Genomic DNA, 24,216 nt, shown 5'->3' with positions numbered 1-24,216 from the left:
TCAGTCTAAGTCATGGAATGAGCAGGTGTTCTTTTTGAAATATTTTTTATTTAACTTTTATTTAACTCAGAAAGTTGTCACAGGTCAGGGTTTCTACCTGGAGTGTACTACCTGTGGTTGCCACTGGAGAGCACCCGTGGGTTTCCTCTAGTGTCCAGGTGACCCTGATTGGGCTTATTGGGATCACCTGCTGGATGACTATTTAGGTTCCTCTGTAGACTAGGCCAGTTGCTCAAGTCTCATGTTTTGTTCACTGTTCTCATGTGCCCTTGCTTTGTTATGAAGACCTTAAGTAATTATTCTGGATTTATCCTTACCTCTGCCTGCTGTGTTTCTGCACCTGGGTCGAAGTAAGTACTAGCCCTAATGTCAAACAAGTCAGTTAATAACAAATTCTTATTTACAATGACGGCCTACCCTGACCAAACCCGGAGAGCGCTGGGCCAATTGTGCGCCGCCCTATGGGACTCCCAATCACGGCAGGATGTTATTCAGCCTGGATTCGAACCAGGGACTGTAGTGATGCCACTTACACTGAGATGCAGTGCCTTAGACCGCTGCGTCACTTGGGAGCCCGAGTGGTGCAGCGGTTTTGTACACTCAGTGTATATACAAGTCGGAAGTTTACATACCCCTTAGCCAAATACATTTAAACTCAGTTTTTCACAATTCCGGACATTTAATCCTAGTAAGAATTCCCTGTCTTAGGTCAGTTAGGATCACCAATTTATTTTAAGAATGTGAAATGTCAAAATAAAAGTTGAGAGAATGATTTATTTCTTTCATCACATTCCCAGTGGGTCAGAAGTTTACATACACTCAATTACTATTTGGCAGCATTGCCTTTAAATTGGGTCAAATGTTTCGGGTAGCCTTCTACAAGCTTCCCACAATAAGTTTGGTGAATTTTGGCCACTTCCTCCTGACAGAGCTGGTGTAACTGAGTCAGGTTTGTAGGCCTCCTTGCTTGCACACACTTTTTCAGTTCTGCCCACAAATTTCCTATAGGATTGAGGTCAGGGCTTTGTGATGGCCACTCCAATACCTTGATTTCGTTGTCCTTTAGCCATTTTGCCACAACTTTGGAAGTATGCTTGGGGCCATTGTTCATTTGGAAGACCCATTTGCGACCAAGCTTTGACTTCCTGACTGATGTCTTTACGATGTTGCTTCAATATATCCACATAATTTTCCTGCCTCATGATGTCATCTATTTTGTGACGTGCACCAGTCCCTCCTGCAGCAAAGCACCCCAACAACATGATGCTGCCACCCCCGTGCTTCAAGGTTGGGATTATGTTCTTCGGCTTGCAAGCCTCCCCCTTTTTCCTCCAAACAGAACAATGGTCATTATGGCCAAACAGTTCTATTTTTGTTTCATCAGACCAGAGGACATTTCTCCAAAAAGTGCGATCTTTGTCCCCATGTGCAGTTGCAAACTGTAGTCTGGCTTTTTATGGCGGTTTTGCAGCAGTGGCTTCTTCCTTGCTGAGCGGCCTTTCAGATTATGTCGATCTAGGACTTGTTTTACTGTGGATATAGATACTTTTGTACCTGTTTCCTCCAGCATCTTCACAAGGTCCTTTGCTGATCTGGGATTGATTTTCACTTTTCACACTAAAGTACGTTCATCTTTAGGAGACAGAACGCGTCTCCTTCCTGAGCGGTATGACGGCTGCGTGGTCCCATGGTGTTTATACTTGCGTGGTCCCATGGTGTTTATACTTGCGTACTATTGTTTGTACAGATGAACGTGGTACCTTCAGGCATTTGGAAATTGCTCCCAAGGATGAACCAGACTAGTGGAGGTCATAATTTTTTTTCCTGAGGTCTTGGCTGATTTCTTTTGATTTTCCCATGATGTCAAGCAAAGAGGCACTGAGTTTGAAGGTAGGCCTTGAAATACATCCACAGGTACACCTCCAATTGACTCAAATTATGTCAATTAGAAGCTTCTAAAGCCATGACATAATTTTCTGGAATTTTCCAAGCTGTTTAAAGGCAAAGTCAATTTAGTGTATGTAAACTTCTGATCCACTGGAATTGTGATACAGTGAATTGTAAGTGAAATAATCTGTAAACAATTGTTGGATTAATGACTTGCGTCATGTACCAAGTCCTAACCGACTTGCCAAAACTATAGTTTGTTAAGAAGATATTTGTGGAGTGGTTGAAAAACAAGTTTTAATGACTCCAACTTAAGTGTATGTAAACTTCTGACTTCAACTGTATGTGTGTGCCCTTACGTGAAAGGTAAGCTATTAAGGACTAACTACCTGGTTCCGATAGTGGTCTGAAGCAATGTGCACACACCCGACACAAAGAATATGGTGGAGATGAGTTGGCTCTTGGCGGCGTTGTTGTTTCCGATACAGAGAGGCTCAGCCAGGATCAGAGGCACTGCAATGATGCCACCGAATGCCAGGATATAATGCTGTTGACAGAAGCAGAAGAAAGACCGAAATGTGTCAAAGACATGTTAGCCCTGAGCTTTCAGCATGCAGGTGTGCAAATGCTTGTGTTATACTAGCATAACACAAGCATGGCAAAACATTTTTGTGGCCTCCCTCTTCACGGTGTAGAGAAATGATATATATGTTTTACAGTTAATTTCCTGCAATTCTACTCATTTTGTCATGGGGTAGAGAGCAAAAATGTGCCGTTTTGCAGGTAATTTCCTGCAGTTCTACACCTTTTGTAATGACTTATGACATGTTAATATACTGCTCAAAAACGGGAACACTTAAACAACACATCCTAGATCTGAATGAAAGAAATGATCTTATTAAATACTTTTTTCTTTACATAGTTGAATGTGCTGACAACAAAATCACACAAAAAGAATCAATGGAAATCCAATTTATCAACCCATGGAGGTCTGGATTTGGAGTCACACTCAAAATTAAAGTGGAAAACCACACTACAGGCTGATCCAACTTTGATGTAATGTCCTTAAAACAAGTCAAAATGAGGCTCAGTAGTGTGTGTGGCCTCCACGTGCCTGTATGACCTCCCTACAACGCCTGGGCATGCTCCTGATGAGGTGGCGGATGGTCTCCTGAGGGATCTCCTCCCAGACCTGGACTAAAGCATCCACCAACTCCTGGACAGTCTGTGGTGCAACGTGGCGTTGGTGGATGGAGCGAGACATGATGTCCCAGATGTGCTCAATTGGATTCAGGTCTGGGGAACGGGCGGGCCAGTCCATAGCATCAATGCTGACACACTCCAGCCACATGAGGTCTAGCATTGTCTTGCATTAGGAGGAACCCAGGGCCAACCGCACCAGCATATGGTCTCACAAGGGGTCTGAGGATCTCATCTCGGTACCTAATGGCAGCCAGGCTACCTCTGGCGAGCACATGGAGGGCTGTGCGGCCCCCCCCCAAAGAAATGCCACCCTACACCATGACTGACCCACTGCCAAACCGGTCATGCTGGAAGATGTTGCAGGCAGCAGAACGTTCTCCACGGCGTCTCCAGACTCTGTCACGTCTGTCACGTGCTCAGTGTGAACCTGCTTTCATCTGTGAAGAGCACAGGGCGCCAGTGGCGAATTTGCCAATCTTGGTGTTCTCTGGCAAATGCCAAACGTCCTGCACGGTGTTGGGCTGTAAGCACAACCCCCACCTGTGGACGTCGGGCCCTCGTACCACCCTCATGGAGTCTGTTTCTGACCGTTTGAGCAGACACATGCACATTTGTGGCCTGCTGGAGGTCATTTTGCAGGGCTCTGGCAGTGCTTATCCTGCTCCTCCTTGCACAAAGGCGGTGGTAGCGGTCCTGCTGCTGGGTTGTTGCCCTCCTACGGCCTTCTCCACGTCTCCTGATGTACTGGCCTGTCTCCTGGTAGCGCCTCCATGCTCTGGACGTTACGCTGACAGACACAGCAAACCTTCTTGCCACAGCTCGCATTGATGTGCCATCCTGGATGAGCTGCACTACCTGAGCCACTTGTGTGGGTTGTAGACTCCGTCTCATGCTACCACTAGAGTGAAAGCACCGCCAGCATTCAAAAGTGACCAAAACATCAGCCAGGAAGCATAGGAACTGAGAAGTGGTCTGTGGTCCCCACCTGCAGAACCACTCCTTTATTGGGGGTGTCTTGCTAATTGCCTATAATTTCCACCTGTTGTCTCTTCCATTTGCACAACAGCATGTGAAATGTATTGTCAATCAGTGTTGCTTCCTAAGTGGACAGTTTGATTTCACAGAAGTGTGATTGACTTGGAGTTACATTGTGTTGTTTAAGTGTTCCCTTTATTTTTTGGAGCAATGTATAATATGAGTGAGAATGACTAACAAAATCAATGGGGGACCCCTGGAGGTTAGGGCCCTGCGTGTCCAGTTGGTATTCGACCATGATTAATACAAGTTTAGATAGCTGGCTAGACTAACTACCAATCTAAAAATTGTTAGTTGACATGGCTAATTCACTGACTATCAGTGACTGACATAACAAGGCAAAACTGCTGATGCACAACCACATTTTGAAATTGCACCTGGTGTATTCTTACTGCCAAGAGACCCCAACTGGGGCCCTAAGCGACCGATTATGTCGCTTATGCCTGGCACTGGATAGTCCAGTGTTGACACAGTGCAGTGGGAAAATACCCTATTAGTCGATAATGACATTTGGTTTAAAGGGATAGGTCAGGATTTTGGCAATGAACCTACATTAACAGCAACAACAACAAAAAGTTAAGCACAAAATAAGTTGTTAAATTACTAATAGTCCTACAACTAATATAAATACCGCTACCATTAATAATATAAGTTACTACATACATATAGTGGGGTCCAAACTTATTGACACCCTTGATAAAGATGAACAAAAATGATGTATAAAATAAGTCATTCAATTACTGAGTAATATTGTATGCTAAAAATATATATTATCTTATACTAATATAATTGCTCTGAGATTTTGTGTAACAAGTCATATTTCTTTTATCAAAAAGGTAAGGTTCAAAATTATTGACACCCCTGTTTTCAATACCTATCAATGTCTCACCTTGCGAGGATAACGACACTGATACTTTTTCTAAAATGTTTGATGAGTTGGAGAACACATTGGGAGGGATCTTAGACCATTCCTCCATACATAATCCTTCCAGATCCTTGATATCGTTTGTCTGTGCTTATGGACTGCCCTCTTCAATTCAATGGGTTTTAAGCCCGAAAACTGAGCTGGCCATTGCAAAATTATAATTTTGTTGTCAATTAATCATTTCTTTGTGGATTTTGATGTGTGTTTGGTGTTATTGTCTTGCTGGATGATACTGTTCACTTACTGCCAAGTTTCAGCCTCCTGGCAGAGGCAACCAGGTTTTTGGTTAAAATGTCCTGGTACTGGATAAAGTTCATGATGCGGTTGACCTTAATAAGGGCCCAAGGACTAGTGGAAGCAAAATAGCCCCATAACATCAAATATCCACCACCATATTTTACAGTAGGTATGGGGTTATTTTTTGCCCATGCATTCTCATTTCGATGCTAAACCCGCCGCTGGTGTGCGTAGCCAAAGAGCTCTATTTTCATATTGTCCATTAAATGTAAACACCTGGACTTCACTAAACGGCATTGCACTTGGATTGGAACCGGTGCTTTGGTCAGATGACATTAAAATAGAGCTCTTTGGCCACGCACACCAGTTTTGAGTTTGGCGTCGAAATGAGAAAGAATAAGTGGGAAATGGAACCCTATTCCCTACCTAGTGCACAACTTTTGACCAGAGCCCTATAGGCACACGTCACAAGTAGTGTACTAAAAAAGGAATAGGGTGCCATGGGCCTTATGGGTCCTGGTTAAAATTAGTACACTACATAGGGAATAGGGTGCCATTTTAGACACATCCCAGGACCCTCATGGTTTGCTAGATCCACTTCCTTCTTTGTGTGTGTCTATCTTTTGAATAATCTCTGAAGGCCTTGTGTACAGTGCCTTCAGAAAGTATTCAGACCCCTTGACTTTTTCCACATGTTATAACATTACAGCTTTATTCTAAAATTAATTAAATTGTTTTTTTTACTCATCAATCTACACACAATACCCCATATTGACAAAGCAAAAACAGTTTTTTTGAACATTTTTGAAATATCACATTTAAATAAGTATTCAGACCCTTAACTCAGTACTTTGTTGAAGCACTTTCGGCAGCGATTACAGCATTGAGTCTTCTTGGGTATGACGCTACAAGCTTGGCACACCTGTATTTGGGGAGTTTCTCCCATTCTTCTCTGCAGATCCTCTCAAGCTCTATCAGCTTGGATGGGGAGCGTTGCTGCACAGCTATTTTCAGGTCTCTCCAGAGATGTTAGATCGTGTTCAAGACCGGGCTCTGGCTGGGCCCACTCAAGGACATTCAGAGACTTGTCCCGAAGCCACTCCTGCGTTGTCTTGGCTGTGTGCTTAGGGCCGTTGTCCTGTTGGAAGGTAAACCTTTGCCCCAGTCTGAGGTCCTGAGTGCTCTGGAGCAGGTTTTCATCAAGGATCTTTCTGTACTTTGCTCCGTTCATCTTTGCCTTGATCCTGACAAGTCTCCCAGTCCCTGGCATCCGTCTGGCTACTCTACCATAAAGGCCTGATTGGGGGAGTACTGCAGAGATGGTTGTCCTTCCTTCTCCCATCTTCACAGAGGAACTCTAGAGCTCTGTCAGAGTGACCATCGGGTTCTTGGTCACCTCCCTGACCAAGGCCCTTCTCCCGTGATTGCTCAGTTTGGCCAGCGGGAAGAGTATTTTTATTTAAGAATGATGGAGGCCACTGTGTTCTTGGGGACTTTCAATGCTGCAGAAATGTTTTGGTACCCTTCCCCAGATCTGTGCTTCAACACAATCCTGTCTCGGAGCTCTACAGACAATTCCTTCAACCTCATGACTTGGTTTTTGCTCTGACATGCCCTGTCAACTGTGGGACCTTATATACCTTGTCGGCTTGGAGATTCGATCTTTTGGTTACTGGCCCAACGCTACTAACCACTACACTAGGCTACCTAGACAGGTGTGTGCCTTTCTAAATCATGTCCAATCAGTTGAATTTACCACAGGTGGACTCCAATTAAGTTGTAGAAACATCTCAAGGATGATCAATGGAAACAGGAAGCACCTGAGCTCAATTTTGAGTCCCATAGCAAAGGGTCTGAATACTTATGTAAATAAGGTATCTGTTTTTTATTTTTAAGAAATTAGCAAAAAATTCTAAAAACCTGTTCTCGCTTTGTCATTATGGGATATTGTGTGTAGATTGCTGAGGATAAAAAAAAAAAAAAAACGTAAGGTAACAAAATGTGATAAATTTAAGGGGTCTGTTTACTTTCCGAGGGCACCATATACTATATATCCTGACCTTATGGTGAGCCTTTGAGCTTATGCATGTTTGATGTCTGCTCAGGTCTTCCAGAAAGAGCTGGTCAATGCTATACACTAGAACTTCATGTTAAAGGGTCTGTCCAACCTCCTCATCCTTATGGGAAATGTAACCCTATCAGTCCCGAGACCCAAGCAAAAATCTGCTTTTCATTTATCGACTAATATTTATATTTAGCCTCCCAATTTAGAATTTTTGTCACGTCCTGACCATAGAGAGCTCGTATTTTTCTATGGTGGAGTAGGTCAGGGCGTGACTGGGGGGTTTTGTCTAGTTTATTTATTTCTATGTTTGGTTCTAGGTTCTTTTTTCTATGTTGGGGTTTTTGTCTAGTTTAATTTTTCTATGTTGTGTTCTAGGTTCTTTTTTCTATGTTGTTTTTTTTGTCTAGTTTACATTTTCTATGTTGGGGTTTTAGTATGATTCCCAATTAGAGGCAGCTGGTCATCGTTGTCTCTAATTGGGGATCATATTTAAGTTGTTGTTTTTCCCACTAGTGTTTGTGGAAGATTATTTTGAGTTTATGCATGTAGCACCTCTTCGTCACGGTTTGTTGTTTTTGTTTATAGTTTGTCTGTCTTGCATAGTTTCACATAGAAATAAAGATGTGGAACAATACGCACGCTGCGCCTTGGTCTCTTTCATACGACATCCGTGACAGAATCTCCCACCACCAAAGGACCAAGCAGCGTGCCCAGGAGGAGCAGGGATCCTGGGCCTGGGAGAGAAGAGAGTAGAGGACATCCTGGACCTGGGAGGAGGTAATGGAAGGGGACAAGACCCTGCCATGAAAGCAGGCGGAGATAGCTCGAGAGGAATGGCGAGGAACTCGCATGGCAACGACGGAAGCTCGAGAGGCAGCTCCCCCCAAAAATGTGTGGGGGGGGGGGCACACGGGGAGATTGGCGGAGTCAGGGTTGAGACCTGAGCCAACTCCCCGTGCTTACCGTGGGGAGCATGTGACCAGTCAGGCACCGTGTTATGCGGTGATGCGCACACTGTATCTCCAGTGCGCATTCATAGCCCGGTGCGCACTGTCCCTGCGCCCCGCATTTGCCGGGCTAAAGGGAGCATTCAGGCAGGACGGGTTGTGCCAGCTCTACGCTCCAGACCTCCAGTGCGCCTTCACGGTCCAGCATATCCTGCACCGGTTCTACGCACCAGGTCTCCAATGCGCCTCCACAACCCAGTACGTCCTGTGCCTGCTCCCCACACTCTCTCTGAAGTGTGTGTCCTCAGTCAGATACGTCCTGCGCCTGCTCCCTGCACTCTCCCTGAAGTGCGTTTTCCCAGTCAGGTTTGTCCTGTGCCTCCTCCTCGCACTCACCCTGAGGTGCGTGTCACTTGTCCGGTGCCACCTGTACCGGTCCCACTCATCAGGCCTCCAGTGTGCCTCCCCAGTCTAGTACGTCCTGTGCCTGCTTCTCGCACTCGCCCTGAAGTGCGTGTCATCAGTCTGGTGCCACCTGTCCAGGCTTCAAGCACTAGGCCTCCAGTGCACCTGCCCAGTCCGGTGACAGTCCCCAGTCCAGAGCTTCCGGCGACAGTTCCCAGTCCAGAGCTTCCGGCGACAGTTCCACAGTCCAGAGCTTCCGGCGACAGTTCCACAGTCCGGAGCCTCCTGAGATGGTCCACGGTCCGGAGCCTCCTGAGACGGTCCACGGTCCGGAGCCTCCTGAGACGGTCCACGGTCCGGAGCCTCCTGAGACGGTCCACGGTCCGGAGCCTCCTGAGACGGTCCACGGCCCGGAGCCTCCTGAGACGGTCCACGGCCCGGAGCCTCCTGAGACGGTCCACGGCCCGGAGCCTTCTGAGACGGCCCACGGCCCACAGCCCGGAGCCTCCAGCGACGGTCCCCAGCCCGGAGCCTCCACCGATGCTGGCGGGTTTGCAGGATGAGAGGGTTCTTCGTCCTGCACCAGAGCCGCCTCCTATGCTGGCAGGTTCGCAGGATGAGAGGGTTCTTCGTCCCGCACCAGAACCGCCGCCGATGCGGGAGGAACGATACGCACGCTGCGCCTTGGTCTCTTTCATACGACATCTGTGACAATTTTACCATTATATTTTCAGGACAACCCTGGCTACAGGTAGAACACAGAACAATTTGATACAAACAGTTGCATTAATGAGTGGTATTGACAAATGTCAATTTAACTAATAGGGTCGTCAAAAGCAAAAACCTGATAAAACGATGATTTTATATGAATGCTGTAAGTCAGGGATGGGCGACTGGCGGCACCCCTTTTTGTAGGCCTGTAAGTACAGAAATTGTTTGCTCTGTGGGAAATTCATATCCAGTGACAACTGTGTGAAGTTTGGAGTTTTTGACAGCAACTATGTGAGCTTATTGCAGTATTATAGACACTATGTCCTGGGATTTCCTATGATCTTCTGTGCAGAAGAACCTCTTACCTTCTAACAACTATTGTGTAACTTGTGAGCGTCATAGAGAAAAACATGTTACACGTGCGTGTTCGTGACAGTCTTACTTTTTCACAGCACTGTATCTATGAAAACCTATTTGCCCCATTCTGATTTTCTCTATTTTTGCATATTTGTATGATACTAAATGTTGTCAGATCTTCAACCAAAACCTAATATTAGATCAAAGGAACCTGAGTTTACAAATAACAACAAGAAATATACATATTTTTAAATTTAATTAACAAAGTTATGGAACACTCAATTCCCCTGGGTGAAAAAGTAATTGCTCCCTTACACTCAATAACTGGTTGTACCACCTTTAGCTGCAATGACTGCAACCAAACACTTCCTGTAGTTGTTGATCAGTCTCTCTTATCGCTGTGGAGGAATTCTGACCCCCTCTTGCATGTAGAACTGCTTTAACTCAGCTACGTTTGTGGGTTGTCAAGTATGATCTGCTTGTTTTAAGTCCTGCCACAACATCTCAATTGGGATTAGGTCTGAACTTTGAATAGGCCATTCCAAAACTTAAAATGTGTTGCTTTTTAACCATTTTTATGCAGACTTGATTGTGTGTTTTTAATCATTGTTTTGCTGCATTACCCAGCTGCGCTTCAGCTTCAGTTCCAGCTCACAAACGGATGGCCTAAAATTCTCCTCTAGAATTCAATGATACAGAGCAGAATTCATGGTTCTTCTATTAAGGCAAGTCATCCAGGTCCTGAGGCAGCAAAACATCCCCAAACCATCACACTACCACCACCATGCTTTACCGTTGGTATGAGATTCTTACTGTGGAATGCATTGTTTGGTTTTTGCCAGACATAATGGGAACCATCTCATCCAAAAAGTTGACTCAAGATTGCAAAAAAAGTGCCTGGAAGCACCTGGATGATCATCAAGACTCTTGGAAGAATGTTCTATGGACAGATGAGTCAAAAGTACAACTTTTTGGACGACAAGTTTGCAGCTCAAACCATTCTGACTACAGACGTTTTTGTAAAAAATACCCGGCCCCGGGCTTCTTTGGGGTCCACCCTTGTCTCACAACCACCGGATGCAGAAGAAATAGAAGAAATAGACTAATCCAATGGTACAACCCAGAACTCTGTTGCTCAAACAAACAATGTTTGAAAGGGGTCAAAAGTCTTAAATCACTCCGGCACAATGGTGGTTCTTATTAATTAAGATATGTTTCCTGTCCATTGTTTTTTTACCTTTGAGAAATGGTGACATCAAATATGGGGTGACTTCGAAGTGAGTAAGGAAAGACAGAGCAGGAGTGGCATGAGATGGGGACTTACAGTATATGACTGCTAGGAACCAACATGCAGAACTATTTCCAAGAAATGCTAGATGGGAAATGGTTATAGGAGGGAGACTTAACTGTAGACTAAGATATATTTATACAGGGGAAGAGGGAGTAGGTAAAGGATGTACATTTACATTTTAGTCATTTAGCAGACGATCTTATGCAGAGCAACTTACAGTTAGTGTCATAGTAAGTACATGTTTCCTCAATAAAGAAGATGTCTGGTTCGCAGCAGGTTTCAGGTCCATCCCATTTAAATTCAGTCAATTCGAGAAGTAAATTGACATTCCAATTCCAATTTTCCTCGAAGCTTCTTAATTTTCAATTGGAAGGGGGATTTCAGTTCACTTCCTGAATTAACTAAATTAAAATTAAATTGAGCCCAACCCTGGTGGTTAACACAGGGTACAACCTGCAGTGTGTTGTTCCCTTACCTGGAAGCCCAACAGGATGCAGAGATACCATGGTGGCCTATCATTGATTGAGTAGACCAGGTCCAGGCCTTTGTTCTGGTCCTCCAGACCTTCTTCCAGGCCCTCCGTCTGAGCCCCATCCATGTCAATCCTCTCTGACTGACCACTGTCTGGGCCCTGTCGAGGAAAAATGTCTTTAGAGGGGAAGTTGAAATTTGCAGTTTTGTTCGTTGTTCCATATAGTGGCCTAAAATGGACAATCTCCAGTTGAAACAATAACAAACTGTCTCCCACCACTATTTTGGTAAAAAGCTGAGGGGTGGGGCTGGAGAAATGAAACCACTCTCAAATTCATAGACACAGCAATGGCTGTAAGGGGTGACCATCAATGATATCAAAATTATATTTTTAACTATGTTTTGAGGCTATATGGTGTTTGTTTATATTTACAAACATTGGAGTAAAACAAGCTTATATTTTGGTATTTATAAGTTATATTCTTCAAGAATCAATACAATACTGTTCATACTTACATAAGCTTACATGTTTTGCCATACATGACCTACAAATAACCCTCTGAGGCTACCCGTTAAGTAAAAAAAATAGACATCAAAGTAAATTATTATTATAATCATAAGAAATTCCCAAAACGATCTAAAAACCTACAATTCTTGATGAATTAGTTCACTGACCATTCACTTCCATGACGCCATACAGTACAGTATACTTAATAAGGCCAGAGGGGGTGTGGTATATGGTCTATATACCCCGGCTAAGGGATGTTCTTATTCACGACGCAACGTGGAGTGCCTGGACACAGCCCTTAGCCGTGGTATATTGGCCATATATCACAAACCCCCTCGATGCCTTATTGCTATTATAAACTGGTTACCAATGTAATTGGAGCAGGAAAAATACATGTTTTGTCATACCCGTGGTATACCTGATATACTGTACCACGGCTGTCAGCCAATCAGCATTCAGGGCTCAAACCACCCAGTTTATAATCTTACATATACCATTTCCTGGAGAGAAAAAAAGTTAGCGAGAAAAGTATAGTACTCTTCAAAGACTAAGAATCATTTTTAAAATAAAACATTATATCTCAAGATACAGTTTTTTGTGGTTTTCTGAGAAAAACAGAACAGAAACAGTCCTACTACAACCACACAGGATTGTGTTACCTCCCTTTAACATTCTTCTCTGATGTCAAATTCATTCTAAAAGAACAGTATGCCAAAGACTAAAAGAGAAAACAAGAAACATCTGCCTGTGAAGGAAGTCTAAGGAGTATTCTTACCATCCCAAGAGATTTTTATTTTACCACAAGGAAAACGAGTATGTCTAATATGTGCTAGTGCTACTGTTTAACGGCCACAGTGCTTGTTCAATCATTGAAATGGCCCATAGGAATCCATATCCATGTCACCATTATGGCCTGAGCTATGGAGTCCATCTTCTGTCCCATGCACCCTGTGACCGTGAAAGGGAAATCTATACTGAGTCTGATGGGAGCATGTGATAGGCAATATGGTAGAAAATGGCACCAGTGTGGGCAGCTAGTAATCCATTCTGACGGTAAACAAATCAAATCAAATTTAATTTGTCACATACACATGGTTTGCAGATGTTAATGCGAGGGTAGCGAAATGCTTGTGCTTCTAGTTCCGACAATGCAGTAATATCCAACGAGTAATCTAACCTAACAATTTCACAACAATTACCTTATACACACAAGTGTAAAGGAATGAATAAGAATATGTACATTAAAAAAAATATATGAATGAGTGATGGTATAGAACGGCATAGGCAAGATGCAGTGGATGGTATAGAGTACAGTATATACATACAGTGAGGGAGAAAATTATTTGATCCCCTGCTGATTTGGTACGTTTGCCACTGACAAAGAAATGATCAGTCTATAATTTTAATGGTAGGTTTCTTTGAACAGTGAGAGACAGAATAACAACAAAAAAATCCAGAAAGACGCATGTCAAAAATGTTAGCAATTGATTTGCATTTTAATGAGGGAAATAAGTATTTCACCCCCTCTCAATCAGAAAGATTTCTGGCTCCCAGGTGTCTTTTATACAGGTAACGAGCTGAGATTAGGAGCACACTCTTAAAGGGAGTGCTCCTAATCTCAGTTTGTTACCTGTATAAAAGACACCTGTCCACAGAAGCAATCAATCAATCAGATTCCAAACTCTCCACCATGGCCAAGACCAAAGAGCTCTCCAAGGATGTCAGGGACAACATTGTAGACCTACACAAGGCTGGAATGGGCTACAAGACCATCGCCAAGCAGCTTGGTGAGAAGGTGACAACAGTTGGTGCGATTATTCGCAAATGGAAGAAACACAAAAGAACTGTCAATCTCCCTCGGCCTGGGGCTCCATGCAAGATCTCACCTCGTGGAGTTGCAATGATCATGAGAACGGTGAGGAATCAGCCCAGAACTACACGGGAGGATCTTGTCAATGATCTCAAGGCAGCTGGGACCATAGTCACCAAGAAAACAATTGGTAACCCACTATGCCGTGAAGGACTGAAATCCTGCAGCGCCCGCAAGGTCCCCCTGCTCAAGAAAGCATATATACATGCCCGTCTGAAGTTTGCCAATGAACATCTGAATGATTTAGAGGACAACTGGGTGAAAGTGTTGTGGTTAGATGAGACTAAAATGAAGCTCTTTGGCATCAACTCAACTCGCCGTGTTTGGAGGAGGAGGAATGCTGCCTATGACCCCAAGAACACCATCCCCACCATCAAACAAGTAGGTGGAAACATTATGCTTTGGGGGTGTTTTTCTGCTAAGGGGACAGGACAACTTCACTGCATCAAAGGGACGATGGACGGGGCCATGTACCTTCAAATCTTGGGTGAGAACCTCCTTCCCTCAGCCAGGGCATTGAAAATGGGTCGTGGATGGGTATTCCAGCATGACAATGACCCAAAACACACGGCCAAGGCAACAAAGGAGTGGCTCAAGACAAAGGAGTGGCTCAAGAAGAAGCACATTAAGGTCCTGGAGTGGCCTAGCCAGTCCCCAGGCCTTAATCCCATAGAAAATCTGTGGAGGGAGCTGAAGGTTCGAGTTGCCAAACGTCAGCCTCGAAACCTTAATGACTTGGAGAAGATCTGCAAAGAGGAGTGGGACAAAATCCCTCCTGAGATGTGTGCAAACCTGGTGGCCAACTACAAGAAACGTCTGACCTCTGTGATTGCCAACAAGGGTTTTGCCACCAAGTACTAAGTCATGTTTTGCAGAGGGGTCAAATACTTATTTCCCTCATTAAAATGCAAATCAATTTATAACATTTTTGACATGTGTTTTTCTGGATTTTTTGTTGTTATTCTGTCTCTCACTGTTCAAAGAAACCTACCATTAAAATTATGGACTGATCATTTCTTTGTCAGTGGGCAAACGTACAAAATCAGCAGGGGATCAAATACTTTTTTCCCTCACTGTATGTGATGAGTAATGTAGGATATGTAAACATATAAAAGTGGCATTGTTTAAAGTGGCTAGTGATACATTACATCAAGATGGCAAGATGCAGTAGATGGTATAGAGTACTCATTCACTATGGATTAAATCTTGTTTAAAAAGGGGGACTGCTTTGTTGACTGAGCTCAAGTAACGTTAGCAATGTTTAATCGAGCAAGAAGTTGATTTGACCAATTATACAGTAGCAGGTATAGATATTCCTTGCATTCTAGAGACACGCACATGATAACGCTTATGTTCAGTCATACACCTTATTTGTGTCTACAAACACCTGTATCTACAAGCACCTGTTACATCTTCTTTTGTAACTATTGCTAACATAGCTACCTTCATCATGATGCCTAATCTGTCATTGAGGTAAGGTGAATGATATGTATGAAATGTGTGGTATGAATACGTTTTCACTGGCAAGAGGTGGAGAGGAAGCAGGTGCTGTATTGGGGAAAAAGGTTAAAGCAGAAATGGATAGCAATGTGTTCAACAGGTAAAGAAATCTTACAACTGTCACAAAAAAAGCCTTAAAATCACTCTGAAAGCCTTTAATCTGAGAACAGTACCTCCAATGCCTCATCACATGAACACAGTCAAAAAATTCAACAGGATTTCTCAGAACCAATCCATGTGTCTTTGCTTGTTTGAGCCACTAAAGATTGACTTATCCAACAGCTGGTTTCAGCGGGATGTGCACAGGCTACGATCTGCTAACCTTTTGCTGCCACCTAATGGATTTCCCCTCCACCTTCCTTTAAATGTGGATCACCATGTGGCCATCCCAAAACCAGGGATGGGCAACACCAGTCCTCAGGGGCCGGAGTGGTGTCACACTTTTTCCCCATCCCTAGCAAATACAGCTAATTAAACTAATTGTATTTTAAACTGAAGATCTTGATTAGATGATTATTGGAGTCTGGTCTGCTAGATGGGGCTGGGGAAAAAGTGTGACTCCAATCAGGCCAACGAGGACTGAAGTTGCCCATCCCTGCCATAGACATTGATAGAAATGTTCTAATAGCTTAGTTGAAGGGAGCTTTTCACTGCACGTGGGTGTGTAGCCTACTGTACAGCATGACACGAGCATAACGACCCTCTAATCCCGAATCATAACCATATGCCTTCCCACTAGAACTTCCTTCACTTCCCTCATTCCTTTTTAGAAGTATAAGAGTCCAGAGTCTTGGCAATCAGTTACTAATTTGCCACCTTACGAACACAATCAACTGTGGCTTTTCACCAACTTCAACAACCATATATGGGCAAATTACCCTACATGACCAAAAGTATGTGGACACCTGCTCGTCGCACATCTCATTCCAAAATCATAGGCATTAATATGAAGTTGGTCCCCCATTTGCTGCTACAACAGCCTCCACTCTTCTGGGAAGAAGCTCCCGATAAACAGTTCTTTATCTGACGTTGGTTCCAGAGGCAGTTTGGAACTCAGTAGTGAGTGTTTTACACGCTATGTGCTTCAGCACTCGGTGGTCCCGTTCTGTGAGCTTGTGTGGCCTACCACTTCGGTGCTGAGCCGTTGTTGCTCCTAGACTCTTCCAGTTCACAATAACAGCACTTACAGTTGACCGGGGTAGCTCTAGCAGGGAAGAAATTTGACGAACTTCCTTGTTGGAAAGGTGGCATCCTATGACGGTGCCACGTTGAAAGTCACTGAGCTCTTCAGTAAGCCCATTCTACTGTCAATATTTGTCTTTGGAGATTGCATGGCTGTGTGCTCAATCTTATACACCTGTCAGCAACGGGTGTGGCGGAAATAGCCGAATCCACTAATTTGAAGGGGTGTCCACATACTTTTGTATATATAGTGTATTATGGATATTTCTCTTTTTTAAGTAGACAACATCACTTCCATTTCTGAGCATAGTATTTAGTGCAGAACAGATGTGGAATGCAACAGTTACATTACTGTTTAATGCATCATGCTGTTGCTCAATTCATACTGAATACACCATATTTGTTATTTCAACACTTGGGGACTCGGAGTCTGTCCCCCGGACCATTTCGCTCTAAATGCTGGGATCTATCTCGGACACACAAGGTGTTGGTTCAGATACATCTTCCACTTGCTGTCATGAAGTCGGAAAAACATTTCAAACCTCCAGACAGTCATGGACTCTAGTCATGGTCTCAATGTTAATCTTTTACACTTGTGAGACATTTTTACTCTGAGATTTTGATCCTGGTAAAAAATATTTGACCAAATGTTATTCATTCACCGCAAAGTCTTTATCTTGTCAAAATACAGCAACAACAAAAGTCATTGTTGGAAATACTGCAGTGGAGATATAGTGTAGGAATTAGAAAACATTCTTCAACGTATACATTTCTTTATTTGTTTTTCTCAGATGATTGTATAATAATGTGCTATTCATTTGATTGATTTAGCTGATTTGATTTGACAATTTTAATGTGTGGTACATGGTCTTAGGGTTATTGACTGTGGGATTTGCCTGTTCTTGGCATTTTCCCAACTCAATGTGCTGGGAAAATGCCACGACATGAAGAAAGATGTATAACACTGCAGTTTAGTCCACCACAGTTGAATGCATTATATTGAATTAGCAATTAAATAAACACATACATTTATCATCAACGTTTGCTTTGGCTCAGCCAATTGTTGCTATTTAGATTTTGTGCAGGCAGCTGTTGTTTTAGTTGTCTTGTTAGGTTGAGGAGAAATATGCTTGGGGGGTGAAAATAAATAAAGTCTCAATCCAGCTGTGTACACTAAGCGCTCCATTCAGTCTGAAATAAATACAAATTCTAATTCAGCAAGATTTACTTTAGCTCCATAACTATAATGCATTATTAAGTGGTTACAAAACATTTTAAGACTTGTTTGTCATAAGTACGCACAGTACAACCCCTATCATGTCTTATTATCATCTTATAATTAAGCAATAAGGCCTGGGGGATGTGGTATATGGCCAATATACCATGGCTAAGGGCTGTTCTTATGCACAATGCAACGTGGAGTGCCTGGACACAGCCCTTAGCTGTGGAATATTGGCCATATACCACATTGCCTTATTGCTTTATTAACTGGTTACCAACATAATTAGAGCAGTAAAAATAAATGTTTTGTCATCGACGCCTTTGTAGCCTGAATGGAGAAGCTTTTATGTACGAACTGGTCCACAGGGATACCAGTGTATGCATGTATTGCCTTTGGACGGTAAGATGAAACAATTCAATATCGCAAGTTGCCGGCCTTAGGGCTAATTATAAGGATGATTATAAACTGGGTGGTTCGAGCCCTGAATGCTGATTGGCTGACAGCTACTAGCATGGTGGTGGAAAATGGTGTTTCATAAAGAAAGTATGCATATTTTCCCAGTTTTTCCCTTCCTCTCGCCATTAAATTGAGTAAAGGAAATGAACTCCTTTTCAGCCTGAATGGAGAAGGTTTTATGTACGAAACCGTTCACGGAGGATACCAGTGTATAGCCCGGCTGCATGCATTACCTTTGGACGGTAAGATGAAACGACTCAATATAGCTATCTGATGGCATTTTGGGTACCTTATAATCATCCTTATTATCATCTTAATTCATCCTGGCTAACTGCTTTTCTGAGTCAGTTTTCTAGACATTGATTACCATTAAGGCTTTGCAGTGGGAGAGAGAACTTACGCATATAAATAAGTAAAAAGGCCAATTGTATGGAGAGAATATTTCAATGATTCCTTAGGAGTCAAACACAGTTTATAGGTTAGAACTGTGTTATTACCACTTGAATGTAATTTCTTGTCATTTCTATATATATATTGGTTTTGTATTTGATAACGACATGTCTATGCTACATGCTGTGGTATCAAACAATGTCTTCCATTGAGCTACCCAGTCTGTTCAGTATGCTCTGGGAAAATTACATTCCACAGTAGCTTAAATTCAGCTCTAGTTTCTAAGATGAATAACTCAGCCCTTTGTTTTCCTCCTGCACAGAAGTAAACCAGCATGAATGCAGTGGGGAAAAAGTTCCCACATCCCACTAAAATTGTGTTCAATTGAGACCCAACATCATGAAATTCAGTTTAAGAAACCAAAGATTTCAAGGAACCAATGAACACTGAACTGAAGGCATTTACATACATTTGAGAGTCTGTGATACTTAAGGCAGTGTGATTTGGCAGTTCTTCAGTTGTTTTGAGAGAGTGACGCAGCACTTACCCCAAAGGCAGGGTTGACCGTCCCCTGATCACTCAGTCCTATCTCCACCTTTGGGTCCTGGGTAAAATGCATGCTGGTGCGTAGGCACAGAGACAGTGGTGGCTGGACGCTGAGGCTCACAGGGATCCCTCAAACTTCTCCACACGCTACACACTCACTGGAAAACTCTGAGAAATTCTGGACCTTAGGAAAGCATGAATAGTCCCGTCATGTTGTCAAGGGAACCACAGTTTAATCACTAGCAAAAAGTTGTATAATCCCTCCAAACTATTTGTTGTTTTAGCCCCTGACCTTTTGTCATGTGTCTATTGTGATGTTGTAATGGGTAATATTTGATATATATGCCTCGTAATAAGACTATTCAATGAATATGTTAACAAAGTCTATTAAATGAAGAATCTGACTCCATCAGATGATCTAGCATTATGCAAGAGACTATAGTTCAGTTACAATAATAGGCAATCAAGAAATGTCTGAGAATAGAATTCTAAATACAAGTGTATTTAATTAATTTGTAAATTTAATGATTACATTTACAAGGCATAAAGCTAAAGTTACAAAGCATTAACACGCATTACTAAGCATTATTCTAAGCATGACCAGAGTGGGAGAGAGACAAAGAAACCATGGCTTGAGCCATGGCCGTTAGCTCATGGGAGAGGGAGAAAGAAAGAGAGTATCTCACCACAGCAGTTCAGGAACAAAAAAGAGAAAGATACAATGAATCTGAGACCCCTTTATAACATCTGATTTGTTGACCAACAGCATTACTGTAATTTTAACCTCCAATCAGATATGAGATGTACAGACCTGTAAAGACAACATAACCTCTGCTACCCAGAGGTGTGACAATGGGGGCTGGTGAGATCAACACTGAGGAATCCTTGCACACAGTTGATAAGAGTCACTTCGTGGGCTGGGCTGTGTGATATATCTGCAGACCAAACCCCTTCCTTTAATTCATTGATGTGAGATGATGAGACACTATACACAGGCACATGCTAACACATGCCGGCGAGCACACACACACACGCACACGCACACGCACACACAAACATGCACACAACACAAGCAGGAGCACACACAAAGTCTTGTACAACTAACTTTGTGGGGACACACAATTCAGTACCATTTTAAAAAACTATTTTTCCTAACCCTTAACCTGTACCCTGAACCTAAACCGTACCCTAAGCTTAACTCTAACCCGAAAACCTTAACCCTAAACCTAACCCTAGCTCCTAGCTCCTAACCCTAAAACTAACCCTAGCTCCTAACCCTAATTCTAACCCGAACACTAATTCTAACCCTAACACTAACACTAATTCTAACCCTAAAACTAATTCTAACCCTAACACCAATTCCAACCCTAACACTAATTCTAAGCCTAACACTAACACTAATTCTAAGCCTAACACTAACTCTAATTCTAACCCTAACACCAATTCTAACACAGATTTTAACCCTAACACCAATTCTAACCCTAAACCCACTATAAATAGTATTTGATCTTGTCCCCAGTTGGTTACATTTTTTATTGTTTATTATTCTTGTGGGGACTTCTGGTCCCCACAAGTATAGTTAAACACGATCACACACACCATACTGTACCCACATTGAAATAACATTGAACTATTTGCATAGACTTTTTCCACACACACACACACACACACACACAGACACATACACACACCACACACACACGATAACATAAGCACTATACATACATGGATTTAGTACTGTAGATATGTGGTAGGGGCCTGAGGGCACACAGTGTGTTGTGAAATCTGTGATGTATTGTAATGTTTTAAAATTGTATAAACTGCCTTAATTTTGCTGGACCCCAGGAAGAGTAGCGGGGATCCATAATAAATACAAAGTCACCAACTTGATAGTGTCACTAACCAAGCCACGACCGCCACCAGCCGCTGGAATGCCCTCCCAGACCACATGAAGGCACCACAGACTCTGGGCTCCTTTTAAATGGGCCTAAAGACTTTTCAATTTAGGAAGGCTTTCTGTTGATATCTGTGCTCCTTGGTGTCCTCGTCCCTTGTAGCGTCAGCTGGGCTCTTTGCGTCAGTTGCCGTGTCTAGTTGCATCCATTTATTTTCAATTGGGTTTTTATTTTTTATTTTATGCACTTTGAGATTATTCGGTATAATGAAAAGCGCTTTACAAATGTAACGTTTTTTTTTGTATTACTATCCACTTTAGCATTTTTTTTAGTATTTACTGTATATTCGTATTGTGTATACATTTCCAACATCAATATTTGTTCCTAATTTGTATTACATTTTTATAAAGTGTATTACACTGTTTAGGAGAGCTTTCAAGTAAGCATTTCATTGTACTGTTTACATCCTGTGCATGTGACGAACAAACTTTGATTTCCGAATAAAATGTTGTATTTGGCTAAAATGACAGTATTGGTTGGTGAATCTCATTCCTGCTTCCTGCATTAAGTTATCACCAAAACATTTCCAATAAACAGCAAAGGACTTGGTCTGTATCTCCGAGAGAAAAAAACCTTGACAGTATACAGTTCTCTAGTGTAGAAATTGAGTAACGTTCTTCATATGATCATTTATCACATGCATTGTCCATAGATTTTCTTTTTTGCTTACGTTTTCATGTACCGAATAAAAATCAACTCCACCGATAGTTATGTCACAAACTCTCATTACCAGATTGGCACAGATGCAGAGACTATATTTTGGGGGAGATCCCATCCCCTTTTGTTTTTTACATACATTACATTCTGTCAAGATTTCATACATTTTGAAGACTCAACACTAATTCTAACTCTAACACTAACACATGCTCTTTTCCACTGGTGTTCTTCTTTAGACATACAGGGGAAAAAATACCTATAGAAAGTCTACACCTCCTTGGATTTCTTCACATTTTATTGTGTTACAAAGTGGGATTAAAATTGATTTAATTGTCATTTTTTTGTCAATGATCTACACAAAAATACTCTGTTAAAGTGGAAGAAAAATTCTCACATTTTTAAAGATGAAAGAAAAATAAAACACAAATATACTTTAATTAGATAAGTATTCACCCCCCTGAGTCAATACATGTTAGAAACACGTTTGGCAGCGATTACAACTGTGAGTCTTTTTGGGTAAGTCTCATAAGAGCTTTGCACACCTGTATTGTGCAATATTTACCCATTATTCTTTTCAACGTTCTTCGAGTTCTGTCAAGGTGTTGGGGATCATGGCTAGAGAGCAATTTTGCCATAGATTTTCAAGCAGATTTAAGTCAAAACTGTAACTTGTTCACTCAGGAATATTCACTGTCTTTTTGGTAAGCAACTCCAGCTTGGATTTGACTTTGGGTTGTAGGTTATTGTCCTGCTGAAAGGTTAATTCACTGTGTCTGGTCTAAAGCAGCCTGAAGCAGGTTTTCCTCAAGGATTTTGCTTGTGCTTAGCTTCATCCCTTTTCTTTTCATCCTGAAAAACTCCCCAGTCTTTGCTGATGTCAAGCATAACCATACCATGATGCAGCCACCACCATGCTTGAACATAAGGAGGCAGTTACTCAGTGATGTGTTGTGATGGATTTGCCCCCAAACATACAGCAAGGCTTTGCATTTAGGCCAAAAAGTGTATTCCTTTTCAGTATTACTTTAGTGTCTTGTTGCATTAAACAAGCATGTTCTGCAATATTTTCAGTCTGTATATTTTTGCTCTTCTTTTCAATCTGTAATTTAGGTCATTATTGTGGAGTCACTACAATGTTGTTGATCCATCCTCAGTTCTCCCATCACAGCCATTGATTCTGTAGCTGTTTTAAATTCACCAATGGGCTCATTGTGACATCCCTGAGCAGCTTCCTTCCTGTCCTGCATTTTTGATGTGTCTGGGTGGTTTAATACATCATCCACAGCATAATTATTAACTTGGCCATGCTTAAATATATGTTCAATATATGATTTGTTATTGTTACCCATCTACCAATCACTGCCCTTCTTTATAAGGCTTTCGAAAATCTCCCCTGTCTTTGTAGTTGAATCTGTGCTTGAAATTCAATACTTGACTGAGGGACCTTACAGATGTTGTATGTATGTAGACAGAGGAAGGAAGGGGTAGCAATTAAAAAATCATGCCAACCCTATTATTTCACACAGAGTGAACTTATTATGTGATTTGTTAAGCCAAATGTCACTTTTGAACTCATTTAGGCTTGCCTAAACAAAGGAGGTGAATACTTATGCAATGACTATATATTAGTTATAGCATTTTTATTAATTTGTAACATTCACTTTGACATTACAGGATATTTTGTGTAGATCAATGACAAAAGATTACAATAAATCTATTTGAATCCCACTTTGTAATACAACAAAATGTGAAAACAGTTCAAGGGGATGTAGACTTTCTATAGGCATACATGTTACTGATATGTTTATACATTCATGCATGTCAAGCAAGAGACAAAGAGCATTAAGTAGGGAATACAAAGTCACTGAGATCAAGGTCTCTTTTACAGATGAGCCCTGAATTACATAAATTACAGAAAATACGCATATCAAAATATAAATACAAAATTCAAGCAGAAAGAAAAACCCAGTAATAAAAATAAACACCTTCATCAGTAATAAGGTCCTCAATCAGCTTTCTGAATTTCCCTAGAGGCACCACAACATCACATTTAACAACTGAATAATCTGCTTCCTACTATTTAGTGAGAGGCGAGACCAATTTCTATAGAAGAAGCCCATTTTTATTCTCAACTAACTCATCAATATGCTTTTTAAAAGGCAGCTTTTTATCTATCCAGATGCCCACATATTTGTAAGCACGGACACGATCAATATGGACACCAACCAAAGTACATATGCTTAAATCATCAGACTTCTTTTTTTTGCGCTCTAGAGAACAACATATACTTAGTTTTACCTGAATTTAGTACTAATTCCAGGTCAATAAAGTTTTTCAATTTTACAATGCATGTCACACCTATGAAAAATGGATTGAATAAAATGACACTACATATT

At 42.0% G+C, this 24,216-nt stretch overlaps 1 protein-coding gene and 1 long non-coding RNA gene across 2 annotated transcripts in view; one reads left to right on the top strand and one right to left on the bottom strand.

The window, feature by feature from the left end:
• Nucleotides 1-19,433, bottom strand: part of si:dkey-106n21.1 (solute carrier family 23 member 2) — a 77,020-nt gene extending 57,587 nt beyond the window's left edge. Inside the window, exons 1-3 of the mRNA XM_014125661.3 lie at nucleotides 19,210-19,433; nucleotides 11,539-11,694; nucleotides 2,277-2,434 (exon numbers count right to left, since the gene is read on the bottom strand). Coding sequence (XP_013981136.1) covers nucleotides 2,277-2,434; nucleotides 11,539-11,694; nucleotides 19,210-19,281 — 386 coding nt within the window. The 5' untranslated portion in view covers nucleotides 19,282-19,433. The remainder of the gene's footprint in view (nucleotides 1-2,276; nucleotides 2,435-11,538; nucleotides 11,695-19,209) is intronic.
• LOC123724515 (uncharacterized) lies at nucleotides 18,230-21,627 on the top strand. The gene is made up of 2 exons (XR_006757095.2): nucleotides 18,230-18,514; nucleotides 18,985-21,627. It is a non-coding gene; the product is annotated as an uncharacterized LOC123724515 (long non-coding RNA).
• The last annotated feature ends 2,589 nt before the right edge of the window (nucleotides 21,628-24,216 follow it).

The sequence above is a fragment of the Salmo salar genome, chromosome 10 (assembly GCF_965601325.2).
Source record: "Salmo salar chromosome 10, fSalSal1, whole genome shotgun sequence".
Classification (NCBI taxonomy): Eukaryota; Metazoa; Chordata; class Actinopteri; order Salmoniformes; family Salmonidae; genus Salmo; species Salmo salar.
The sequence above is the reverse complement of the archived record's forward strand: the minus strand, read 5'-3'. Positions and strand labels throughout refer to the sequence as shown.